At 44.3% G+C, this 26,095-nt stretch overlaps 1 protein-coding gene across 1 annotated transcript; it reads left to right on the top strand.

Annotated features, from left to right (window-relative positions):
• Window positions 1–14,986: 14,986 nt before the first annotated feature.
• On the top strand, window positions 14,987–25,345 carry LOC118233655 (cathepsin L1-like). Its single transcript, XM_035429462.1, has 7 exons — window positions 14,987–15,132; window positions 16,742–16,864; window positions 20,201–20,374; window positions 21,467–21,691; window positions 22,252–22,414; window positions 23,767–23,872; window positions 24,661–25,345. Exons 1-7 carry the CDS (start codon window positions 15,001–15,003, stop codon window positions 24,758–24,760), a joined length of 1,023 nt encoding a protein of 340 aa, XP_035285353.1. The 5' UTR covers window positions 14,987–15,000; the 3' UTR covers window positions 24,761–25,345.
• The last annotated feature ends 750 nt before the right edge of the window (window positions 25,346–26,095 follow it).

The raw sequence follows: 26,095 nt of genomic DNA, 5'->3' as shown, positions 1-26,095 counted from the left end.
TTCATTGTAAAATGCTGTAGGTGTTACTTTGTGTACTTTGTTGTGTGTGCGTGTGTGTGTGTATATGTGTGTTTGTGTGTGTGAGAGCATGTGTGTGTGTGCACGTGTATGTGTACATGCGTGCGCACGCGTGTGTGAGAGAATGTGTGTGTATGCGTGTGTGCGCGTATGCGTGTGTGTGCATTTGTGTGTGTGTGTGGGTGAGAGAGTGTGTGTGTGCGTATGGGTGTGTGTGTGTGCGTGTGTGTGCGGGCGTGATGCAGTTGTAAGATGGTACTTTGGACAGTATCTGACGGGGAAACATTACACATTGAGGATTATGTAGACAACAGAATCGCTTAAAGTTGCTTAAAGGTTTAATTCCCAACAGGACACTAAAGTTGTGCTGTTGAACAAGGTGGTCATAAATGATATATTGGGAAGTTACGCCTTGGCGGGGGCATGCCCCATACCTATACAGCACCGAGAGTTTGGCACTTTTCAGGGTTCCCCACAGAAATAACCACAACAGCCACAAACACTCAGCCCTTAAAAACATTAAATTCTGTACATTTTGACCCCATTTCAACAGACAGATTTCATAAACAACTTCACATGTCCACACAATAAAGCCCCAAACTAAGGGGATTTTGCGTCTTCTCCTTCTTCTTCTTCCTGCCGCCTATCCCAGTAACAACATGTTTCCGACACCAGCCAAATCTTCACCTACACGACCCAATCAAAAACTCGCATACACACGCAAAATATCCACACCTTTTTACTCTGAAACATTTCCAATTAAAACAGCTAGCCTGCCTGTGGCCTAGTGGGCAAGGTTATAGTCATGGGTACATGAGGTTGTGGGTTCAAGCCCAGCTACGAACATGTATCTTTAACCTGCTTTTACTCCTGCTAATAATTGTCTACTACTTCTCAAGTATTGCTTTTGCACCATATCTACCCGCCGTTCACCAAACGTATTGAACTGCATTATGACGTACCGTCTGCACGTTCAGTTATTAACTGGCTACAATATTGCAAAGCCATATGGATTCAACGGGAGCTCTTCTGTGCTTACTGGCCTGTGTTCTTCTTTAAAACCACGGACAGGTTTGCTAATGATATTTCACGCATTGCATAGCTATGTCACGGTGCTGCACTAACAAAGTCACAGACTGGTAAACCTCCGGTTGAAGGATTGAATCCCGCCTCGCCCTCAGGCAGACAGTTTCTTCTTTTACACTAATGTTTTCTTACGCTTATATTTGCTTTACCAAAACTCACTCACGGCCACCCATATGCATTTCATGATGGTAAATGTATTCCTTTTATTAAAAAGTTACACCAGTTCACCACTGTGCCATTTATACTAACTATATTTCTTCACTTGGCTACCGTACAAAACCATATCAGCAAACGCCACGTTTCTACATTCATGTTACCTCGCCCTGTTCTCTATCTAGCCACATACAAACAATTACTACGTATGTACGTTCTGCAACTCCGCATTAAAACATTACATTTAAAATCATGACTCACTCATAATTACAACTACTACTGAACATGACAAAAGCACATTAGCGCAATAGATTACACGTTACTTAACCCTCCGCTTCAACGACTGACATTTCATACAGACTGTTACATATACCGTTCGATAAGGAAACTAAGCTCGCTCATGGCCACTTCATTTACTTCGCACTATAGTCTGTGATCATGTCAACCTTCACCTACATTCCCATTCTGCTAAAAACATATTGTTTCAACTACGCAATTTCATCATTTCTCCTAATTTATCTCACATTGTTGTTATTTTCTCATATGCAAAGCCTGCTGTGACATATGCGTCTGCTCCTATTCTCCACTATCAAGTTTTTGGGTTCTAGCTTAGCAAAACAGCGAAGAGGATTCCTACCTGCAGATAAGCCTATCAAAATGCCTTATGAACCTTACAAACACTAAAAGTGCATCTCCACGAAATAACAGACAACGGAGCAGGACAGAAGGCTACACAAGTTGCGACCTAGGGAGCTATAATTTTACGGGCTTGCTGATTCTTTTGTCAATCAAGGCTTGTTGGATGGCCGTCAAATCCGTGAGTAGCCTAGATACGCTGGCCATATTTCACCTGCGTTTCTCATGCGTTTACGCTTACGCCACCGCACCCTTTGTCACAGCCACTGTTTTACATATATAGCAAACCGAAACTGCTAAACGGTACACGCTCATCAGACTGTACAACTTCACACAAGGATAGCCATAATCCACAACCGTTTCTTACAGGGTCACTTCGCATTTCTCAAGCTCATAAAAAAGAAATATCTCATAAAAAAACACGTTTTCAACATACAAAAATGCCAAGTTACTCACACATACAAGACATAGGCCTACACTGTCTCATTCATTCAGACTGCCAAAATCCAGGCCTGCCATTAAAAGTATTGATATCCAAATGACGCCAAGTTACGGTACTACAAACAATATAGGCTATCTTGCGTCACCAAAATTAAATAAGATGTATTCCAAAGCAATGCAACCCAATATTTCCTCAATTCATTCAAGTCACTTGGCCCTGTGTTTTGTAATCTTACCATTTTACAATGTCATGCACACTTTGTGTCAGACCAAAGTGTCGAATATTTCGAATTGCCTCATGGAACACATTGAAATTCATGTAGAAAACTGCTGGTCAGTAACTACAGGAAGCATATTTCTCCGGAAAACGTATGTTTACACTTGCTTCTGAACTGAATTTCAGTAAATGTACAAGTGATTGTATATTTGCTACGTACAATACATACTGCATATAAAATACATATTGTACATACATACATAGAGAACGTCTTTATCCCCATGGGGACATTTCCCTCGCAGCATGTTACATTCTGTCACGGTTTCTGTGCAGGGTAGATCATTTTTCCGTGCCTGCACCGGCTCAGTGGTTAGCATTCAGATTAGCCACTCGGCTAATCGTTATTTTGGTGTTTGGGGACGATTAGTTTCGAGCTTGCAGATTAGCCACTCGGCTAATCGTTATTTTTGGTTCCTGTGGGATGATTGTTCCCGCTCTAACATTCCTTGCATTCCTGCAGGATTACCACTGATCTGTTTCACCTGTTGGTTGCTCACCTCTTCCGCTGATTACCAGCCACACCTGTGGCTGGGTATTTAAAGCTTCAGTAGGCAGTGGAACGGTGCTTGAGTGTAACGTGTTTCGCTCTAGCCAGTTCCCTGTCGCTTTTTTGAGCAAGGTATAACTATTTTAGGAACCAAAGAATTACAGCAAATTCAAACTTCAGTTTGTTTTTTGGGAAAAAGGTATTAGGATGGTATTTGTCCAGATTCTGAGGTTGGCGGTTTTTAGGGGTTATTGTGTCACCTTCGGGGCACAAATCTTTCCGCCCCTTACTAACCAGTTTTCCCCCTGGTTTTAGTTGGTCTCAGAACGTCTTTTGTTTGTTTGTGAAAAGACATTTTCTTTTTCTCAGCTTCGGTTTGAAGCAGAGACTGTAAAAAATATGGACAAAGCTACTGTGACGTCACCCATTGACTCTCCGTGGGTCTCTAAAACACGTTTTGAAGCTCAATGGCGGGCGCGGCCATGTTGTCGATTTGGAGGCAAAACCATAGAGTTAAGCGGTTCTGTGATTTTTACAATGTGATTGACAGTCCGGTGCGGAAAAGCCCATCAACCTGAATGAACGATTGCAGAACGAACTTGAGGCTAGCTGACTGTCTGCAGTTATGTTTTAAAATATATTATCAAATGTTTACAGAGTTTAATTTCCATCAGTGACTGTACTGTGTCATGTAATCACGTTATATGTATGACAATAATAATACAATTATGTTCAGTTATCTTCAATTTATGTTTCTCAGCAAAATGAATATGCTTAGCTAGCATATCAGCTTGCCAGTGAGCTAGGTAGGCTATCCGTGGTTAGCTCACGCATTAGCAATATGACTCACAGGGGAAGAACATTGACTACACTGGTCAATCAATCAGAGATGTATAGGCTACTGGTGATTTGACTAGGCTAATTTTCGTATAACTGTCTGGTAGACCTGCTGTTAACCGAGCAAGTTATCGTCGTAGGTTTTCGCCACAGTCAGTTAATGAGCCAGTAACTGCTAGCTACTCCATCGCCGTTTGTGGTGTTCACTTGCTGGGTGACGCTAGCTGACCGATCGTTCGCAAGTCACTTTCTACCGAATAAAAATTAACACGGTCAGCGGTGATTAACAAATCTACCAAGTATTTTAATAACTGATCTGCAGGCATGTAAATATGACAACGCACTTTGTACAGCAAGTTTTCCACCTGGTGCATGGAGACAAAAATAATGTACATTGAATTTCTAATTATTATTAGGCTACTATTTTTTTCTTGTAAATCATCAAAACCAATGGAGAAAAGCCAATATATGCAAGGGGCCCCCAGGACCGATTCTGAGAACCACTGTCTTAAATGCCCTTGTCGGTCTCTTAAATGCTAAAAACATGTTCCTTTCTAAATGCCAGTCTTACAAAGATGGTTAATTTCGTTAAATTCTGTGTGTGATGTCATTGTGTGTTGTATGTTATCCAGCAAATAAACCTTAAGACTCTTAATTCGCTTCGTGAAACTGAAAATTTTGCAGTTTTAACCACAAAATCGGGATTATATTAGCTTTGTCACATGCGTGAAGCATGGCCCAGGTAGACATTTACGGAATGTACACGACTGACAAGCCGTCAAACACGTTTGACAGATTGAATATTTGCCGGTTAGGGTTAGCCAGCTAGTCAAATGGCTTGGTAGCTGAAGTTGCGAACTGTTTTAGCATGGGCTACTGGACTACCAAATATAGCAAGCTGATTACGCTTTCTGCCAATTAATTATTTGGTTAAGTAGGCTAAAGGAAATAGTGAAAATGACTCGGCTACCGAAAATCTTCAGAGGAGGATTATTTTATGGTCTTCTAGTGCAGCTGTAAATAGCACACGCCACAATGAAATCACTACGAAATGGGATGCCTGCATTTTATGACTTCGCACAGGTGGACCGTGGTCGGAGCCGCAATGTCAAGGCCAAGAGGCGCCACCTCCCATCCCAGTGACCATAGACTGTAGCCCCTACTGTAGCTTAGTCCTCTGCAGTAATCAGGAAGTGACGCAAACTGTACCTCATTGGTCCACAACAAATATTATAACAGTGCCCAAATGACACAATAAATCATGAAATCGACCCATGGACGATCATAAGACGAATAAAATACACATATTGTGACTATTTGTTCTCATGAGAAAAAATTGACTTTTTATTATTGACACGGGTGTTTCTGATGAGTCCGGTGTGCTCAATAACTTCCTTAGTGCAGGTATAAGATAAGTTTCAGTATCTAGTCTTGCTTCTAGGTTTTCAATTGCCTTTGGAGTCATCGTTATTGGTGACAGCACTGTGGTACACCTACTGTATCTAGCATCGGGTTGAACGGCCTAAATTCCTATTGACTCGGATTCGACCAGTTGCTGGAAACATTCCTTTGGGATTTTGGTGGAGGCTGACTCGATAGCATCACACAGTTCCTGCAGATTTCATGCTGAGAACCTCTCATTCCACCTCATCCCAAAGGTGCTCTATTGGATTGAGATCTGGGGACTGTGCAGGCCATTGGAGTGAACAGCATTTAGTTTTGATTCTAGGCTTTTGATTGCTTTGGGTTCTGTTATTGGTGTTTTCAGCATAAGGACCAGAGCTGTGCCAAGAAACCCATTATGAGCCTGAGAATTATGAAGAAGAAAACAACAGTCAGAGACATAGGCCAAACCTTAGGCTTACCAAAATGAACTGTTTGGAACATCGTTGAGAAGAAAGAGAGCACTGGTAAGCTTAGTAATCCCAAATGGTCGAGTAGGCCAAGGAAGTGGTGGGTGTGGGACTGCTGTGGTTTGGGTATGCATGGCTGCCACAGGCACTGGCTCACCAGGGGTCCAATCAAAAAGTGCCATAGTGGCCACAGATTTTGCTTTAGCCCAGTACTAAATCACCTGATTCTACTTTAGGTCTTGATTGAAGACCATGATTTGTTGAGTTGCATCAGGTGTCGTAAAGCTGGGCTAAAACAAAAACCTGCGTCCGCATTGGCCCTTTTCAGATGAGACTGGACAGCCGTGCTATAGACTGACCAGATTTTCAACTCTGCAATCTAAACACTGAAAGCGACGTCTCCATTGACGGCAAATATTACAATTTGATATAACTTCTGAAAACGTACCATGCAGATTCAAAATGTGTGTTAGAATCCTCAGACACTTCTGTTGCATAACTACAAAGCATTCTGTAGATAAGGAAAAGTAAGACAAAAAGAACGTGAAATCCGGTTAGTGGTTTGTCTGTGATAGCATCAGTTATATCTCGTCAGGGTGTAGCACAGGGTTCTGTAACCTGGGCCCTAGAGATGCACAGGCTCTGCTGGTTTTCATTGTTGCTCTTCACTTAACTGCATATTTAAATGCTCTAACTAATTAATTATCTCATTCTCTTGGTGTCTTGGGTCTGAACTGGGTGCTGATTTTAAGTTGAAAACAAAAACCAGCACATCTTGTGGCTCTCCAGGACCAGGGTCGCAGACCCCTGGCGTAGAGTGTCATTAACAGAACACAGTCACCTATGAACCTGTAGGAGGAGGAGGAGCAGCGCAGGTCAGTCTGGGAGAAGAACACGCTGCTGATCAAGGCCCACAACCTGGAGTATGAGCAGGGCATGCACTCCTATCAGCCGGGCATGAACCACCTGGGAGACATGGCGAGTACCCAACCTGCACCACCCAACCTGCACAGCCAACCTGCACCCCACAACCTGCACCATCCAACCTACACCTCCTAATATGCACCTCGCAACATGCACCACCCAACATGCACCCCATAGCCTGCAGCACCCAACCTGCACCCCACAACCCACACCATCCAACCTGCATCCCACAACCTGCACCACCCAACCTGCCCCATCCAACCTACACCTCCCAACATGCACCACACAACCTGCACCCCACAACCCACACCACCTAACCTGCATCCCACAACCTGCACCACCCAACCTGCACCATCCAACGTACACCTCCCAATATGCACCTCCCAACATGCACCACACAACCTGCACCCCACAACCCACACCACCCAACCTGCATCCCACAACCTGCACCACCCAACCTGCACCATCCAACCTACACCTCCCAATATGCACCTCCCAACATGCACCACACAACCTGCACCCCACAACCCACACCACCCAACCTGCACCATCCAACCTACACCTCCCAATATGTACCTCCCAACCTGCACCCCACAACCCACACCACCCAACCTGCACCATCCAACCTACACCTCCCAATATGCACCTCCCAACATGCACCACACAACCTGCACCCCACAACCCACACCACCCAACCTGCATCCCACAACATGCCCACCCAACCTGCACCCCGGAACTCACACCATTCAACTCACACCATCCAAACTGCACCGCTTCTCCTCCTGAACCATGTCTTCTCTCCCCCTCCACCCCTGAGGAAGTGGCTGAGAAGATGACCGGTCTGGTGGTTCCTCAGGCCAGAGAGACCAACAACACCTTCGCTCTCGATGACATCGCCACAAAACTGCCCAAGGCCATCGATTACCGCCTACTTGGCTACGTCACGCCGGTCATAAATCAGGTCACTGTGTTTATAAAGGAACCAGGAACCAGGAACCGAGATCCAGGAACCAAGAACCGGGCCATGTTTAAACATTTCTAATGGAGGCCACAATTGGAAGTAAACTTATCTCCATGCTTCATGACCAGAGAGACAGGGATTAGTGGTACATTTAAATGATTTATCTAAATGAACATTAGGTCAAATTAGATTAGTGTTCAGTCTGCTAAACCACCGAAAGCACAGGGCAGTAAGTTCAGGCGGTTCCTGGGATCATGCATTGAGGCACAAGGAGCAATACCTGCCCTCTGGTGGCAGCAGGGGAAAACTACTAGATCTGTCACTTTTGGGGACATCTTTTCCTGGATGGAAAGTAGTAGCTGACGCTGTACATTACTCTCTAAACAAAATCTGTTTAATAATCTGAGTACCCAAGAAAAATGTTATGTTTGGTCTCCTCCTTTCAGTCTGAACAATCACGGCAGACTTGTCAATAGATAGCTCTTAGTGACGTTCTGTACACCTGTGTCAGATAACTTGGATTATTTAGTGTATTTAGAGACAGAACGCTCTGAGTGTGCTGAAACTAGCGATGGGAGAGTGACACTTCACGAACCCCGTAATGGGCGGAGCAACAACGAGTTGTCAATCATTGCCTTGTTCAAACCACTGAAAATTTGTAAGGCTAAGGGTGAAGCCACACATCCTCCGATTGTCAGGGTTCTGTGTCTTCCCCCTTGTTGTTCTCTGTTGGGCCGCCAGATGGCGGCACCTCGGTTTGTGTTCAGTTAATTGTTTTATTGTTTTCTATTATCCAATTATTAGTTGCGTTGTGTCTCGTGTTCCCCTCCCTCTCTGTGGCTTGATTGTTCATCGTGCCCTCCTGTGTCTCGTCTGCGTCTCTTCTATTTAAGTCTCCCTCTCCCCAGACTCAGGCGCTGGATTCTTGCGGTTCTGTTCCTGCCTGTACCTGTTTGTGGTTTTTGCCTACCTTCGTGCTTGTTTGTAGCCTGCCTGTTGCCAGCCTGTTTCTCTATGTTTTTGGAGTTTTTGTACTTCTGTTTTTCCCGTATTTTTGGATTCTCGTTGTGTTTGTTAAACCGCCCTGCGAGGCTTTTGGTTCCCTTTGTTCCCAGTTGAGTTTATTAAAGTCTTTTGTTTTCCCCATTTTGGAGTTTGTGTTTTTGCACTCTGCGCTTGGGTCCCTTCCCGCACCCCGCCTGACACCGATAAGGAGCTACTCCGTAATCGTCTCAGTCCATTTCAATGGGAGGTGATTTTTCACGTCCGCGAAGGATCAACCCATCAGATTAAAGATCCGTCATGTTCACACGATCTGATGTGAAAAGTCAATGTAGGATCAAAATACATTTGACAAACGATGTTTAAAAAACAGGAAACGGCCACATGCTCCAAAGATATTTGGAGAGGCGAGAGTGAAGCCAGCTGATCACGTCAGAGGATGTGTGGCTTTACCCTCGCTCTCCCACCAAAAACCGCGATCAGGAGTAACGCTCCCCTCTGGTGGACACGGGTGGAATGACAGCGCCACGGTTCCTCCCCAGGGCTCCTGCCGGTCCTGTTGGGCCATCAGCGCCGCGGGGGCTCTGGAGGGTCAGCTAATGAGGAGCCGGAGGAAGCTGGTGCCCCTCAGCCCCCAGAACCTGGTGGACTGCGTCAGGAGCAACTACGGCTGCATGGGCGGCTACATGACCAACGCCTACAAGTACACATTGAAGAAAGGCATCAGCTCTGAGAGGAAATATCGCTACATGGGCGTGGTACATAAACCCCCACTTCCTCATAAAACATACTCACAGGACACTGTACTCAAACAGCTTCTTTTTTTCTTTTTTTTTTTTTTAAGAAATACAAACCTCAACCGTACTGCCCTGTACCCTTATTGAGTCAAACTGCTGTAGCTAAGTGGGTATTGGCTTGTTTTGTACTTGGATGGGAGATCTACTAGTAGAAAATACCTTAAAACCTTGGGGCTCTGTCACTTCTGGGGACATCTTTTCCGGGATGGAAAGTAGTAGCTGTCGCTGTACATTACTCTCTAAACAAAATCTGTTTAATAATCTGAGTACCCAAGAAAAATGTTATGTTTGGTCTCCTCCTTTCAGTCTGAACAATCACAGCAGACTTGTCAATAGATAGCTCCTAGTGACGTTCAGTACACCTGTGTCAGATAACTTGGATTATTTAGTGTATTTAGAGACAGAACGCTCTGGGTGTGCTGAAACTAGCAATGGGAGAGTGACACTTCACGAACCCCGTAATGGGCGGAGCAACAACGAGTTGTCAATCATTGCCTTGTTAAAACCACTGAAAATTTGTAAGGCTAAGGGTGAGGCCACACATCGTCCGATAAGGAGCTACTCCGTAATCGTCTCAGTCCATTTCAATGGGAGGTGATTTTTCAAGTCCGCGAAGGATCAACCCATCAGATTAAAGATCCGTCATGTTCACACGATCTGATGTGAAAAGTCAATGTAGGATCAAAATACATTTGACGAACGATGTTTAAAAAACAGGAAACGGCCACATGCTCCAAAGATATTTGGAGAGGCGAGAGTGAAGCCAGCTGATCACGTCAGAGGATGTGTGGCTTTACCCTCGCTCTCCCACCAAAAACCGCGATAAGGAGTAATGCTCCCCTTTGGTGGACACGGGTGGAATGACAGCGCCACGGTTCCTCCCCAGGGCTCCTGCCGGTCCTGTTGGCCCATCAGCGCCGCGGGGGCTCTGGAGAGTCAGCTCATGAGGAGCCGGAGGAAGCTGGTGCCCCTCAGCCCCCAGAACCTGGTGGACTGCGTCAGGAGCGACTACGGCTGCATGGCCGGCTACATGACCAATGCCTACAAGTATGCAATGAAGAAAGGCATCAGCTCTGAGAGGAAATATCCCTACATGGGCGTGGTACCTAAACCCCCACTTCCTCATAAAACATACTCACAGGGCACTGTACCCAAAGAGCTTTTTTAAATTATTTTTTTTAAGAAACACAAACCTCAGCTGTACTGCCCTGTACCCTTATTGAGTCAAACTGATGTAGCTAAGTGGGTATTGGCTTGTTTTGTACTTGGATGGGAGATCTCTAGTAGAAAATACTTTAAAACCTTGGGGCTGAGTTTACTGCTGGGTGGGCAGTTCTGGGCCTGGAGAGCCGGACTATATGTAGGTTTCTGTTTCCACTAATTACTCTGGCTAAATTAGATAAATGGCTGCATACACCAACACTGGTTCTCTTGTAAATTAGATCACAGCAAATGTTTCACTTAGTGACACAAAAACAGTAATTTACACGCTACATTTCAACAAATGGAGCTAATGTCAGGGCTGATTAAATAATTTAGGCCAGAACCTGCAAGAAAACCAGAAACAGATACGGCTTCCATTGCCCACCTGTGGTCTAATGTGTGTGTGTGTGTGTGTGTGCGTGTGCGTGTGCCTGTTTGTGTGTATGTGTGTGCGTGTGTATGTGTGTGTATGCAACGTTTCTGCTGGTAAGGTTTTGCCGTGGCGTGGTGCCACGGCAAAATCCTTGCCGCCACACATAATAAAAAAATAATGAAATAAAATAAAAAATTATACATTAAAAAATTATATATATATATATATATATATATACACTGTATATAGCCTATATATTAAATTCATAAATTAAAATTGTAAAACTTTATTAATATTTCTGCCTAATGCGCTTTCAAAACCATACTGTTCCTGGTTATGGTTATACACTTTGTTGTACGTCGCTCTGGATAAGAGCGTCTGCCAAATGCCTGTAATGTAATGTAATGTACTGTCGCGTCCGCATATTTATTTTCTAGGCCGCGCGCTCCGTGCTTGCTCCTTCCTGAGGTGGTTGGAAAACTTGCAGCGCGCGAAGATCACACTGTCTTTCAAAGCGTTACTTTTTTTCTTCAGCGACCGAAAGACAACGAAACAGTCGGTAGCGACGCTTCAAATATGACCAAAATACCATAATGTTAACCAGTGTTTGAACTGGACAAAAATGCGTACCGGTACCTACTCCTCAAAATATATACGGTTTAAAATAAATTAATGTTGGTAATCAAAAGAAGAGTCGGTACTCATATACAAGTCCCGACAGCTCCTGCCCATCTCAAGCACTGGCGTTAACTATCATTCGGTGGTGACAACTGGCGGATCCTTACTCTGTTCGGGCAAGTGGAATGCCTCATGCAGTTGTCTGATCGGAGAAGTAAAAAATAAATGTGATAAATATGTAACGTTATCTAAAAATAAACAGTGTTTGTTTGTGCCGAAGCTGAACCTGTTCCAGTCGAGATACGTTACGTGCTACAGTTGCTACAGCTGACAAAGAGGGCTGCATTCTAATGACGATTATGATTATAACGAGAGGAGCAGTCTCACAAGCTGCTACATTATCCAGAAATGAATACAGATAACACTACCTAATAAAAAATACATTAATCAAACATCTAAGTTAGTTAGGAAATTTGTGTATCATGCTTCTCAGTAGAATGTAACAGAACAGAATCTTTAAAGCCATTTTTCTCACTTTTTCCTTTTTTTTTTTGCATGGACAATGCATGTAAACTCTGTCATTGAGTGTGAGAGAGACAGAGAGAGAGGGCTTTGAATGTGGACCCAGCTCAAATGATATTGTTAAATAAAAAGATAAAACATTCTAACTAAGTACTGTTTTGTCATGGTAATTGAGTTAATTTAAAAGAAGTGCAATATGTAACTTTTCTTGAGTATCAATTTTGGTTATATAGTCCTCTATTCTTGAAGATAGAACTTCTAGATGGACAATGTGCTCTTTTAATAGCTCTTGCAAACTGCTATTCCTTGTATCAAGAGCTCGTCAGAGCTAAAAGATAGATTTAGATATTTTTAAAAAACCTTTAAGAAGTCTCAAGAGGTTATGTTTTCATAGTCTTAAACTTTCTCGCCTGTGCCATTCCATTGTGTCTGTGTTTGGAACAAAATGTTTTCCGAAAACACCTGGGTAATGACCACATAGCGACATCTGCTGCAAAAAATAAAAAAGAAACTAAACTTGAAATTAAAATGAGTTTTTTTGCGTTTGTTTTTATCCCTGAAGCTATAGTCAGTGTATACTGCTTACCATTAGAGTAACGCTCAAAAAGCTGTGTTGATCTGAAGTGTACATGTCTTGTGTTTGTATTTAAAGCCAATTATCCCTTATTCAATATACTTTGAGGAATCAGAGTGTTACCTTAAAGTCTCACAACTTGAATTGATTCTGTACACGATCAGGGTGTTGGGGGGGGGGGGGGGGTGCATGTTGATTAAGGGTAATTTAGGTGTAGCAGATAAAAATACTTTAATGGAACAGAATGAGGAAATAGAGACCAGTGTTCCGGCAGCCTCAAGCCTTTCCTGCGCGGTTATCGGCCCGAAATAACTTTCAAATGACTGACAATAAAAGGACGTGAGAGAGCTGCATAAAGTGATAGAGAGAGAGAAAGAGAGGGAGAGAGAGAAAGGGGGAGAGCGAAAGAGGGACAGACAGGGAAAGAAAAAAAGAGAAAGAGGGAGAGAAAGAGCTTGTAGATTGTTGATCGCGACATCAAGGAGGGCAGACTTCGGGCCTCATCTTCTCCCGTTGCTAGGCGACCGTGCGGAGACAGGTGCTCTTTTCGTCGGGACACGGTTCGGTGGGGAGTGTTGGGTCATCCTGGTCTCACCGTCAGGCGCAGCGGTAAGAGCGCTCTCTGTCCCCGAGCCGTCAGAACGGGTCCTTTTGCGGAGTGAGTTTAAACGCTCAACTGGTGTCCTGCACTGAGTGATTTAACACATAATGTTCATCCCTGGGCCGGTTTTGATCTGCTGTGCTCAGTATATGTAAATAGAGCAGCCCGTAAGGTAATGAAGAGTAACTACAGGGATAGGCCGTATTTCAAATGCATATATTTGAAACATATTTGCATGTATGGATTTCAAACATGACATGTATTTTACTCTGTGGCTTACACCTTTGTGTCACCAACAAAGCAGCTTACCGGCATCTGTGCAGTGATTGTAGTATAGAGCTACATTTATTATTTCTGAAGTATTCAATGTTTTTTTTTTTAATAGGAAATACTTGAATGTACTTTTACCGGTTGCACAGTACTACCTTGTTTTTCATTTGCGGTTATTCTTTGTGTAGAAAGAGGAAGTGAGCTTGAGAGACCTGGAGTCAGAGCGATGGTAAACTCTGTGATGCAACGAGACCAAAGATAAAGCATTAATTTCAGGATAAACACCTTGTCCAGGGATAGACTGGCAGCGGGTCTGTGTGGCCACTGTCCTCTGATCTCAAACCCAATGCCTCAGCTGCAATACAAATCCCAGTTTCTGTATAAGCCTCTTTTTTGCCACTGTGATTATGATTACTTTCCTGGAAGATTTGCCAGTATCTCCCTGCTAGCATTTAGCATAGCTGCTAACACTGAGCTGACCAGAGGATTGGTTTCCCTTCCACAGCTGAGTTGAACTTGAGATTTCTTCAAATCTGGAAGTTTTTTTCCCCACTGGGGAATTTTTTTTTTCTCACCAAACTTGCTTTTTTTTGGGGGGGGGGGTGGGGGGGTGATCAGGCCTGGTCTTTCCTATATTCTATTACATTACATTACAAGAATTTAGCAGACACTCTTATCCAGAGTGACTTACACAACATTTTACACAGCATTTACATTGCATCCATTTATACAGCTGGATATACACTGAAGCAATGCTGTTTAAGTACCTTGCTTAAGGGTACAACTGCGGTGTCCTCCCGGGACACCTGGGAATGGAACCTGCAACCTTTAGGGTACTTACCCATTATACTACACTCCCGCCCCAGATATACTACACTATATCCTTCCTGGTTTCCCATAAAATGTCTTGGTGATGGTGTCTCGGTAGGAAAGATTCTATACAATTTGCTGGAGTCAATATGTTGCCATCAGTGGCGTAGGTTTCGTTTGAACATTGGGGGGGGGACATTAAGCGGGGGAAATTTTGAGTGCCAAATACTTAATTTCCTGCATTCTGGTGAATTTTTATGCACCAATTTGTGCCAATTAATTAATTAATGGTGGAAATGTCTTTATTTATGTAAAGGAAAACACAAAATTCAGGGGGACAAATGCACGTGTTCCAAATATTGAGGGGGACATATCCCCTGCGTTCCCCCCCCGCCCCCACCTCCCCCCCGAAATCTACGCCTATGGTTGCCTTGGACATTTTGTGACTTCTTTTTGCACTGTATGTCTGTTTTTTTTTTCATTTTTTGTTTGCCTTGAACTCACTACCCCCCTCCCCCACCCACCTACTCCCTTCTTCTTCAGAAAGTATTGTTAGGATGCATGCCCTGCAGAACTTCTTTCTATTGGTCCTCGGGATCATTAGCCACGCCTCCTCCCATCTCAACCTGACTCTGAATGGTCAGTGGAAGGACTGGAAGGACCATTACAATAAAGAGTATGGCAGCCAGGTAAGCGTGTCAAAGTCCACACGCCTTGTTTCCAGGGCCTTGATTGGCCGCTGATTGAAAAGAGCCCACAAAAACCTGCAGACACAGAGGCCCAGACCTTAGAGTACAAACCTGCAGACACAGAGGCCCAGACCTTAGAGTAAAAACCTGCAGACACAGAGGCCCAGACCTTAGAGTACAAACCTGCAGACACAGAGGCCCAGACCTTAGAGTAAAAATATGTAGGGACAGCGATGCCGATAGAAACCTATGGGGAGCACATCAGAACCAGGAAGTACCATTTTATTCACTCAACAGACAAGCTCAGTTGTGTCCCTAAATCACATGTACAACGAGGCTAGCGCACACATTGGCTAAAATAAATAATAAATAAAAAAATCATATCTTTGTCTGTGTGGTAGGAAAAAAATATTTTTGAGCCCAATTGGGAAACTTGCTTCTTGAGTGAAAACATAGATATCAACAGGGGGCGACATTACATCCGGTGCTGAGGTTGAGAACCAAAAGGTGGCCCAGACACAGTGTGGCACCTCTGATGCAGATGGTGAACAAAGACTGAGAATATTCTGTTTTGATTTGAGGTTGTGGTTCACAACTGATTTCCTAGATGGAGCCCTTATCATAACTGCATCTCGCTTTGTTTTTTAAATTTCATTTTGTTGGTCTGTTTTGAATCAGCTCATTTCAGGACAGTTTCAGTCTTTTGCCAGGGGAACAAATCCTTTGCGTAGCCAAACGTTAAGCCTCACAACCATACAAGCTTGTCTAGGGACCTATTTGTATGAAAATATTGGGGGTGAGGTGTCTCCCTATCTTCCCCAAAATCCTATGCATATTCTGGGGAATTGGTGGCAGCTGTAACACACAGTGCGTCATCCTGAAATGTCTACGTAAACATGTAGAAATGCCTCTGAAAGAGATATCTACAGCTGCACAAATGGGGGCTAAGCTAGCATCTGGCAGCTAGCATGATTTGTGTTGTTTTTCCCCCGAGTTTAAACACAATGGCTTAATTGCAGTGTGCTTAGCTGGAGTTTAAACCTGTAAACGACAGAACTGCATTACACCTGGAACAGCTAGTCCTTTTTTTATTGCTTTGGATAGATGCTCCAGTTGTAATGCACTTCTGTGGTCCGTAGGTTTAAAGTTAAAGCCGTTAAGGTGTATAGGCTGCGGTGTGAAACAGGGAAGCTCTATAGAAATGCAGAGTATTTGTGGTTTTCCGCTCTCACTGTGTTCCTCTTCCACTGCGTATTGCGAGGGTCACCTGACCTGTATGTGTGTGTGTGTGTGTATGTATGCATTCATGCATGTATGTGTAGATTGCGTATAAACTGTGTTTGTGTCTGTATGTCTCTGTGGTGTGTGGCCTGTGTGTGTGAGAGAGAGAGAGAGCGAGAGAGAGAGAGAGAGAGAGAGAGAGAGAGAAAGCACAAGTGAATGTGAATGTCTGTTTATGTGTGGATTTCATGTAAATTGTGTTTGTCTGTATGTCTCTGTGGTGTGTGTGTGTGTGCATGTGCATGTACATGCGTTTATGCAAACGTGTGCTCATGTAAGTGTGTGCATGCATGTAAGTGATTGATTATCTGTTTAAAATATTGATCAGGGGGAGGAGTTACAGAGGAGGCAGATCTGGGAGAAAAACCTGAGGATGGTGGAGAAACACAACATGGAGGCTTCGCATGGCCTGCACTCCTTCACCATGGGCCTCAACCACCTCTCAGACATGGTACAGTCTACTAACAGATCCCCCTAAAGTGGTACAGTCCACTAACAGATCCCCCTAAAGTGGTACAATCCTCTAACAGATTCCCCCTAAATTCGTACAGTCCTCTAACAGATTTCCCCCGAAAGGGGTACAGTTCTTTAACAGATTCCCCCTTTAACTGGTACAGACCTCCATCAGCTTCCCCCCTAAAGTGGTACAGTTCTGCAACAGATTCCACCTAAAATGGTACAGACCTCTAACAGATTCATCCACACGTTGGTATAGTCCTTTAGATCCTTCCATTGAGTAGTATAGTCCTCTGGTCGATTCACCCATACAGTGGTACAGTCCTTTAACAGATTAATTTATACAGTGGCACAGTCCTCTAACATATTCCCCCCTAAAGTCATACATTCCTCCAATAGATTCACCCACACAGAGGTGCAGTCCTCTAAGATATTCACCCATAGAGTGGTACAGTTCTCTGAAAGATTCCCTCCAAAAGAGGTGCAGTCCTCACAGTGTCTTGCCTCATATAGAGGTACAGTCCTCATGGTGACTTGCCTCATATAGAGGTACAATCCTCACGGTGACTTGCCTCATATAGAGGTACAGTCCTCACGGTGACTTGCCTCATATAGAGGTACAGTCCTCACGGAGACTTGCCTCAAAAAGAGGTACAGTCCTCACGGTGACTAACCTCATATAGAGGTACAGTCCTCACGGTGACTAACCTCATATAGAGGTACAGTCCTCACAGTGACTAGCCTCATACAGAGGTACAGTCCTCACGGTGACTTGCCTCATATAGAGGTACAGTCCTCATGGTGACTTGCCTCATATAGAGGTACAGTCCTCACGGTGACTTGCCTCAAAAAGAGGTACAGTCCTCACGGTGACTAACCTCATATAGAGGTACAGTCCTCACAGTGACTAACCTCATATAGAGGTACAGTCCTCACAGTGACTAACCTCATATAGAGGTACAGTCCTCACGGTGACTTGCCTCATATAGAGGTACAGTCCTCACGGTGACTTGCCTCATATAGAGGTACAGTCCTCACGGTGACTTGCCTCATATAGAGGTACAGTCCTCATGGTGACTTGCCTCATATAAGCCGCGTTTCCACCAAAATTACCCGGAACTTTCAGTCCCAGGAACTACTTTACCAGGAACTAAAAGGTTCCTTCAGCCAATGGTTGTCTGCGTTTCCACCGGGGTCTAAAGTACCGCGAAGATTAGGCAAATTAGCCCACTGACGTTGTCGTCGGTCCATCTGTCATATGATTTCTTCTGTAACCCCATACTACCACCGAAGTAGCCTACATTATTTTCTAATAACCGGGACAGCCCGGAGGGGTTTATTCCACTTATATACAACGGGTTACGAACAATGACTATATATGGTTACTTTTGTATTTATTGATTTTCATATATCCTCTCAAACACATTCATTAACAGCAGAAAACATGCACACGTTGTAAACAATTTGCTGTTTTATTACTTTCTCGTCGTCAATTCCATGTAGGCTAATCGCAAAATGACAAGAATAGAACGAAAACTCGGACTTGCGTGAAAATGTAAATTAGTAGTGGTACAGCCACCGTTTGCTTTCCTTCGAAGTTACTGCTAGCCGAGCAGCGAAGTGTGCCCTCCAGATGCGAACCATGCACCATAAATGAGTCCATAGTCTTCCTGGTCTTGAAAAATGGCAGTAAAATTGAGTAAAATTACGGCAGTCTGAAAAAGCTAAAGGGAAGATTACTAGAATTAACCTGTTATTTTACCCGGATAAAAAGTGCGGAAGGTGATTTCCAGTTTGCTTGTACTGTATCACCAATGTTAATTATGCAGAACTACCGCATACCTCACATAACTGTATCAAACGTTTTGAGTCAATTACAACGGGCTAACAAAGAAAATCCGGAAGAAAATATTCAGCAACCGAGTTAATCCGTTTGAATGTTTTGGTAGCCTACGTAATATGCTGTCCCAGCACGAATGCTTAGCATTTTATAAAACGAATACTTAAGCAAGAAAAGAACAGAAGAGCACACGTTATAATTCCAAGACGTTGACAGGCTATAACCAAAAGTAGGCTACTGCGCCGCATAACATACAAGTTTGATTTGTTATTATGAAAATAAATTGGTTTGCCGCTGCATATTTTCAAACATGGCGGGTAATGGCGGAAAATAAATACAACACAAATGCTACGAGTACTCGACCAATCAGAAATGTTCAGCGCTGCAAGCTCCACCCAAAAGGTTCCTGTACTTTCGGAAAGTACTACCCCCCGAGCAGGAACGTTTTGGGGGGTAAAACAAAGCCCCCAGAACTAAATTTAGACACTAGTTCCTGCGGTGGAAACGCACTGAGTTCCTCAAAAGGTTCCTAGTTCCGGGGTATAGTTCCTGCGGTGGAAACGCGGCTATAGAGGTACAGTTCCATCTCAGTGTGTTGATTGTATCCCGTATACTGCCATCCTTTATTGATTCTGATGCCTGATAGAAAGACTTAATGACTCCAGTGATGTTTAAACAGACAACATGCATCTGTTCATGTACGTGTCAGTCCTACCCTGAGTAACATCAGTAAAACTTTTCAGGCTTTCTCAGGCTAATCTGGAAACTTTTTGGACTGAAGTTTTGGCACTATTTCTTTTTTACAACATTATCCAACTGAATTATTTGTGCTTGGCAAAAGGTTCAATTTTAAATCAACTGTCCAAAAATGAATTCAACCCTAAAGTAATTTATATTACATAGTCAAGCTGGGATAAAATCTACCCTTCTATGAGAATCTGAACATTTTGTGCTTTCAGAGTGACCTTCTTATAATTACTGGTAACAAGATAAAATTAAACTTTAATGTGAAGAAGGCTGTTTAAAAAGGGGCTGGTCATGTGAGGCCCCAGTGAACTCCTCGGTGTTCAGAAGTTCTGTGAGGTTGTTTGTCGCTAGGTAACGGGCATGCTGCCGTTATGTTGCCACACGGCAAATCACTTTCGACGAGTGAGCTGGTTAGCCACGCCCATGTTTCAGCCCCACAGAGAAACAGAGTAACAGAGCGCGGTTTTGCCACGTGATTAAGAGTCAGCGTTTTATATTTCGGGTCAAACTCGATGACTGCAGGAGGCCTGTTGGAGAACTGCAGCTCTGTCTGGGGCCTCACGCTTGCAGCACCACATGTGGTGGGATGACACTGGCCTGATCTAATGACCCGCCCGTCAAACGGGTTGCCATGACAACGAGGGGAAAACTCTTCTTGAGTGTGCTCCTTTACGTCCAACCCACCCCACCATTCCCCCCCCACCCCCCCCCCCCACCCCACCCCCCAAACTGTGACCTGTTCAGATGGCAGAGGAGGTCAACGCTGTCCTCAACGGGCTGAGAAACGAGGAAGAGGTGGTGGAGGAGCTCCATCGTCATGGCAACCTGACGTTCACCTTGCCAGACGACGGCAAGGTCCCCCTGCCCCGGTCGGTGGACTGGAGGAGGAAAGGCATGGTCAGCCCAGTCCGAAACCAGGTGAGCTCTTCTATTGGTTACGGGGGGTGAGGGGGGTGGTGGGGGGAAGGGAGAGGCACAAAGCAATTAAATACTGATGGGAGAGACTGAACGTGCATGAACATAGGCTTCTATTACCCCCCCCCAGGCCCGATCCGAGGATTTAGGTGGCCCTAAGCAAATCTGCCCAAGCGGGGGGGGGGATTGTGGTTTGCTGGATTCTGTCGGGGGGGGGGTTGGGTGCTTCTGCTGCTGGATTCTGTGAAGCGGGGGGGGGGGGGGGGGTGGCGCTAGCTTGGTAAAATCCTTATTACATTACGTTGTTATGAAATGTTCTGTTATCATTCCATTTTTAATTTATATCGCAAGTTCCGCAATAGGGAATGAATAACGTTATTACAAAAATATTAACATTGGATTGTGTGGCCCCCCCTAGCGGTTGTGGCCCTAAACAACCGCATAGACCGTTTATGCCACGGGCCGGCCCTGCTCCCCCCCTCTTTTTTTTGGAGAGGCCACTTTTGGAGAAGGGACTTGTAACCCAGTGCGTATCATACTGTACACTAACAGCTTACCCACTCTCACCTGACATTGAATTTTTTATCCAGAGAAATAGGCAAAGGAAAATACATTCTGTTAGCTTAAAGAATCTGATCATATCTGTATACAGTAACAACCTTGCACAACTGTAAACAAATTACACCATAACATTAGCCTAACATTGGTCTAGCATTAGCCAAGTATTCGCCTGGCAGTAATATACCATCAGCTTAACATTGTCTTGGCATTCGGTGGTAACATAGCATTACCATAGCATTTGCCTGGAATTTGCTTAGCAGTAGCCTAACATTAGCCTGGTGGTAAAATAGCAGTAACCTAGCATTTGCTTAGCATTAGCCTAGTAGTAAAATATCAGTAATCTAGAATTTGCTTAGCATTAACCTAGCATTAGCCTGGTGGTAACATAGCATTAGCCTAGAATTTGCTTAACAGTGGCCTTGCCTTATCCTGGTGGTAACATAGCATTAGCCCAGAATTCACTTAGCCTGGCAGTTACATATCGTTAGCGTAGCCTGGTAGGCAGTCTCACAGCCAATCGTGCGTCTCCCTCAGGGACACTGCGGGTCTTGCTGGGCATTCAGTGTTTCGGGGGCCATGGAGGGACTGATGAAGAGGCAGACGGGCAAGCTGGTCCCCCTCAGCCCCCAGAATCTGCTGGACTGCAGCAGCAGCTATGGCAACACGGGCTGCAACGGTGGCTACCTCTCCAAGACCTTCCGTTACATCATCGAGAACAAGGGCATCGACTCTGACAGCTCCTACCCCTACGAGTCCAGGGTAAGGACAGGGAGAAGGGGAGGAGAGGAAGAACTGCCTCAAAGCATCATGGGAGCAGGTGGAAGAGGAGACTTGGGGCTCTTTCCTGATTGCATGTTTTTATCCGTTCTTGTCTCCTCGAAGCAGTCTGGCTTCCTAATCATTCTTTGAAATATGAATTATTTTGAAATATTTATGGCAGTGAGAGGGTAAACCATTCCTCATTAAATTAATATAAGTATTACTTTATAAACTATTTATATAACAGTGAATAGCCTCTTTGTACTTCAGATATGGCAGTTAAGGATGGAACAAAGGCCAGTGTGTGTGAGTGCCCCAGAACTGAGGTAGAGAAGCGCTACATCGGTGAATGAGTAATGGCGGTAATGATGTGGAGAAGCGTTACATCGGCGAATGAGTAATGGCGGTAATGATGTGGAGAAGCGCTACATCGGCGAATGAGTAATGGCGGTGATGATGTGGAGAAGCACTACATCGGCGAATGCGTAACGGCGGTAATGATGTGGAGAAGCGTGTAATGAATGCGTAATGGTGGTAACGTCTCTCTCTCGTCATCCCAGGAGGGGAAGTGCCGTTACTCGGTACAAGGCAGAGCCGGGTACTGCTGGGGGTTCCAGTTCGTCCGGCAGGGCGACGAGAGGGCACTGCAGGTGGCGGTTGCCAACGTGGGCCCCGTCTCCGTGGGCATCAATGCCCTGCCATCCTTCAACAGCTACAGAGGAGGTGAAAGGCCCCCCCCCATTACATTTGCTCTCCACTACTGCATTCACATAGGAAAATAACATGTTTGATGCAGAAAAAACACCATAAAACCAAGATATGATGAATTACTATGTGTGTGTGTGTGTGTGTGTGTGTGTGTGTGTGTTGGGGGAGGGGGGGTATTTGGGGCTGAGGCAGATTTTTGGCAGAATTTTCACGCAGTACCTTAAATGAGCAATGCTCTTACTCATAATTGAATATAATCAAATGGGATAGAATACAATGGAATTAGAAGTAGAATAGAATTGAAGAATAGACTATTCTGTTCTTGCCATGCTGGCACTAACACTGTATAGAGTAACTCTGTATAGAGTAACACTGTACAGAGTATCTCTGTATAGAGTAACTCCGTATAGAGTAACACTGTATAGAGTATCTTTGTATAGAGTAACTCTGTATAGAGTAACACTGTATCGAGTAACTCTATATAGAGTAACTCTGTATAGAGTAATCCTGTATAGAGTAACACTGTATCGAGTAACTCTGTATAGAGCAACACTGTATAGAGTAACTCTGTATGGAGTAATCAAGGAAAATTACACATGCATACGAATGGAACAGCAGGTTCTGCTGCTGTTTTTGCAGCATTTTTTTATCCGTAATGTGAAAAGAAGTTCTAAATAAAGCTCTTGACGAAGGCCAAATGACTTCGGACAAAACCTCTCCTTCACCTTATTTTGACCAGGTAGCCATGTAGAATCAACGTTGGAGTGTTCCGCACCACACCGGAGTGTTTTATACCCCTGGTAATGAAATGAGTTTGTGCAGGCATGCGTACAGCAGGGTAAACGTAGGTTAAGCAACATCGCATCAAAATTAACATCAGATCAAAATTCTCATTAGCGGACAACCGACGTACAAAATCCCTAAATATATATAATTAAATAACTATTATGTTTCACAAGCTAGATATTGAGCTGTATTACTGACTAGCCCCAGCCAGCTAGCTGGACAGTAGAACAGTTGTACCTGGCTAACTTTTCCAAACGGGCTGTTAACTATTTAAACAGCTGAGGTTACATTTTTCTGGAAAATGCATTGAAAGATCCATGAATGCAAGAGTCCTGGACTTGGCTTCAGCACCCTCTGGTGTGAAGGTCCATCGCTCTGACCGCTGCACCACACCCTCTGGTGTAAAGGTCCATCGCTCTGACCACTGCACCACACCCTCTGGTGTAAAGGTCCATCGCTCTGACCGCTGCACCACACCTTCTGGTGTAAAGGTCCATCGCTCTGACCACTGCACCACACCATCTGGTGTAAAGGTCCGTCGCTCTGACCACTGCACCACACCCCACTGTGTCTCTCGGCAGGCGTGTACGATGACCCCTCGTGCAGCTCAGCGGAGACCAATCACGCGGTGCTTGTGGCTGGGTATGGGACGTACAGGGGGAAGGACTTCTGGCTGGTGAAGAACAGGTAAACATCTCATCCCGTTCCTCTTTATAATGCATCCGGGTGAGTCTCCTACAGGATCATGCTCAAAGTTGAAAATATAGAATGAACTGGGCTTTAGTAATTGTTGCATTGAAATATTTTGTCACAGGCTCTTATTAATAAATAAGTCATATGCAATGTATAGACGCATGGAAAATTCCATGTAAGATGTAATACTACATATATAAAAAAACAAAACCAGTGACATAGAGGCACACAGCATTTGGACAGGTATCCCATGATTTTGGAACAAAAGGAGGAGAGGTGTGGAGAAGGGAGGGGAGGGGGATTACTGGTTCTCAGCTGAAAATCAGTCACAAGAAGCACGTGTCAGTTAGAGAAGAAAAAAAGAATCCTCACAACAGGATGAACGGATGCAGCGCCTTCCTCACTATAAATGTTGTGCTGGCGATTTACTGACATTACATCATCCATGGCTTTTTTTTGCCAACAGCTGTTAAATGCTAGTCCAATTGTCTGATTTAATTAGCCTGGAAATCACAGAAAAATTACATTATTGCTAGATTTCCTCTTAGTCTTTGTTTTATAAAATGCTTAAGCACTGAACAATGAAAATTGTTATTTGTGCGGTTTAGTTTTGTTCAGATTCTCCGGGTATTGAATTGTACTGTGGTCTATTCCTGCCTCTCACTCAATGCATGCGGGGATAGGCTACAACACCCCCCTACGACCCTGACCAGGAGTAAGCGGGTTAGATAATGGATGGATGTATTGAATAATGACTTCTCACGTGTTTGCTTGTTTTCTAGCTGGGGAACAGCTTGGGGTGAAAGTGGATTCATCCGAATGGCCAGGAACAGGAATAACCAGTGTGGAATTGCTAATTGGCCCATGTATCCCACCATGTGAAACCATCGGTGTACCAGGCTACGCTAAAGCTAATCTCAGGCTGTTAATCACCTATTAATCTTCACTTAGACAACAGAAAGCAAACTGCATGAAATATGCATATATCTACATCAGATGGGGGCAATTCTGGTTATAGAGGGTCGGTGTGTGTGTGCAGGTCTTTGTTTCCACCAGTTACCCTGCTTAAATGAGCTAACTGGCTGTATACGCCAACACTGGTTTCATGTGTAGATTAGATCACAGCGAAAAGTTTTGTGCAGGGACACAAGAACAGACTTAGGTTGTCATTCGTGCACGTTTCAAGAAGCACAGCTAAAATGTTAAATTGGGGTAAATATTAGAGCTGATTAAGTCATTAAGGCCAGAAGCACAGAAACCGATACGGCCCTCATTGCCCACCTCTGATCTGCATGCTAATCGCGATCTTTATTGAAATGTATTCATATCTGCAATGATTGCTCTTTAAAAGTGTAACAGGTTGAACAGGTTTAACCTGCACGTTTTGGAATTGTATTAAAGAATTCCGTACTTACAGGTCAAGGTTTTTTAAATGCATACAAATAAACATTGCTTTTGCAAAATGTTCATTGTAAAATGCTGTAGGTGTTACTTTGTGTACTTTGTCGTGAGTGTGTGTGTGTGCGTGTGTGTGTATGTGTGTGAGAACGTGTGTGTGTGTGTGCGCATGTATGTGAGAGTGTGTCTGTGTGTGTGTGCGTGTATGTGTACATGCGTGCGCACGCGTGTGTGTTTGTGTGTGACAGAGTGTGTGTATGCGTGTGTGCGCGTGTGTGAGAGAGTGTGCGTGTATGCGTGTGTGTGAGAGAGTGTGTGTGTGCGTATGGGTGTGTGTGTGTGCGTGTGTGTGCATTTGTGTGTGTGTGTGGGTGAGAGAGTGTGTGTGTGCGTATGGGTGTGTGTGTGCGTGTGTGCGGGCGTGATGCAGTTGTAAGATGGTAATTTGGACAGTATCTGACGGGGAAACATTACACATTGAGGATTATGTAGACAACAGAATCGCTTAAAGTTGCTTAAAGGTTTAATTCCCAACAGGACACTAAAGTTGTGCTGTTGAACAAGGTGGTCATAAATGATATATTGGGATGCCAAGTTACGCCTTGGCGGGGGCATGCCCCATACCTATACAGCACCGAGAGTTTGGCACTTTTCAGGGTTCCCCACAGAAATAACCACAACAGCCACAGACACTCAGTTATTAATCAGCTACAATATTGCAAAGCCATATGGATTCAACGGGAGCTCTTCTGTGCTTACTGGCCTGTGTTCTTCTTTAAAACCACGGACAGGTTTACTAATGATATTTCACGCATTGCA

Source organism: Anguilla anguilla, chromosome 8, assembly GCF_013347855.1.
Source record: "Anguilla anguilla isolate fAngAng1 chromosome 8, fAngAng1.pri, whole genome shotgun sequence".
In the NCBI taxonomy this organism is placed as follows: Eukaryota; Metazoa; Chordata; class Actinopteri; order Anguilliformes; family Anguillidae; genus Anguilla; species Anguilla anguilla.
Note: the sequence above shows the minus strand (reverse complement) of the source record. Positions and strands in the feature narration are given on the sequence as shown.

Excerpts from the sequence above, each read along its gene's own strand:
- LOC118233655 (XM_035429462.1), top strand. The coding sequence starts at position 15,001 with ATGCATGCCCTGCAGAACTTCTTTCTATTGGTCCTCGGGATCATTAGC. Across the intron at positions 15,133-16,741 it reads ATAAAGAGTATGGCAGCCAG|GGGGAGGAGTTACAGAGGAG; the intron begins GTAAGCGTGTCA and ends AATATTGATCAG. Across the intron at positions 21,692-22,251 it reads CCTACCCCTACGAGTCCAGG|GAGGGGAAGTGCCGTTACTC; the intron begins GTAAGGACAGGG and ends TCGTCATCCCAG.